Source organism: Cyprinodon variegatus, unplaced genomic scaffold (assembly GCF_000732505.1).
Source record: "Cyprinodon variegatus isolate N-32 unplaced genomic scaffold, C_variegatus-1.0 Scaffold28, whole genome shotgun sequence".
NCBI classification, from domain to species: domain Eukaryota; kingdom Metazoa; phylum Chordata; class Actinopteri; order Cyprinodontiformes; family Cyprinodontidae; genus Cyprinodon; species Cyprinodon variegatus.
Window position 1 is genome coordinate 183,684 of NW_015150481.1, and position 1,150 is coordinate 184,833.

The following is a 1,150-nucleotide window of genomic DNA, read 5'->3' on the forward strand; positions in this document are numbered from 1 at the left end:
GACTAAAACTGGTAGTTGGTTTCCCAGCTACCCTCAGACCTGCAGCAGCTTCTCAGGGACATGAGGTTCTGAGACCCAAATGAGACTGGCTCCGCCCCATTTGTCCCGTTTCTTCAGGTCAGCGCTCTCGCCTTCATAACCCTCATGTGTTCTCTGTGCCCTCCAGTTCTTCGCCATCTTCGCCTTCTCCACCTGCGGCAGTTATTCTGGGATGTTCAAGGTGTCGGTGGACTGCAAGAACCTGACAGAGAGCAACCTGGGAGTAAAGGTTGAGTTTGAGTATCCATTCAGGTCCGATCATTTCTCTTCTCTTAGTGCCTAATTGCAGAACATCATTCATTCCCTCCAGAAGGATTCAGACCAGTCGGAACCGGTTTGCTTCATCTTAGTGCTCCTCTCATCGTCGGCTAACTCTTCCTTCCACAGGCTCCATCAGGTCTACTTTACGCCCCCCACCTGCACGGGGGGGACGGAGCAGGTCTTCCTGGTCGGCGACTACTCTTCCTCGGCTGAGTTCTTTGTCACCATCGGGGTGTTCGCCTTCCTCTACTCCACAGCGGCGCTCAGCATCTACATCTTCTTCTACGAGAAGTACAAGGAGAACAACAAGGGCCCGCTGATCGTAAGTGTCCCCCTGGGGTGGGTGATTGAGTCCCCCCTGTTGGTCTCACTGCGGTGCCGTTTCAGGACCTGGGGGTGACGGCAGCCTTCGCCTTCATGTGGCTGGTGAGTTCGGCAGCCTGGGCCAAAGGCCTGTCGGACGTGAAGACGGCGACCGACCCGGACGACGTCATCACCATGATCGCAGCCTGTAAGGAGAAAGCCAACACCTGCCGCGAGGTCCACGACCCGGTCATGTCCGGACTCAACACCTCTGTGGTAAGTTAGCCTGAAAGCTCCAGGCCCTCCAGTACGGAGGGCTAAAGGGGACAAAATTAGATACACAAAATACAATTAAATAAATAACTAATTAGTACATCAGTAGCTTAAAGAGGCAAGAATTCAATAAATAAATACAAATTTGATGTGAAATAAATAAATGTTCCATTAAAGTATGAAAGGTATCAATAAATAGCATTCCAAAAAAGTTAAAATCAATCCACTGGACTTTGTTTCCAAGTTTGAAGACGTTTCTCTTCCATCCAGGAAG

General features: G+C 50.5%; 1 protein-coding gene across 2 annotated transcripts in view; it reads left to right on the forward strand.

Annotated features, from left to right (window-relative positions):
- LOC107099596 (synaptophysin-like) overlaps positions 1–1,150 on the forward strand; it is a 17,312-nt gene that overhangs the window by 3,114 nt on the left and 13,048 nt on the right. For both annotated transcript variants that reach the window (XM_015397804.1, XM_015397797.1), the window contains exons 3-5: positions 167–291; positions 427–622; positions 688–879. In XM_015397804.1, the coding sequence (XP_015253290.1) occupies positions 167–291; positions 427–622; positions 688–879 (513 nt within the window). The remainder of the gene's footprint in view (positions 1–166; positions 292–426; positions 623–687; positions 880–1,150) is intronic.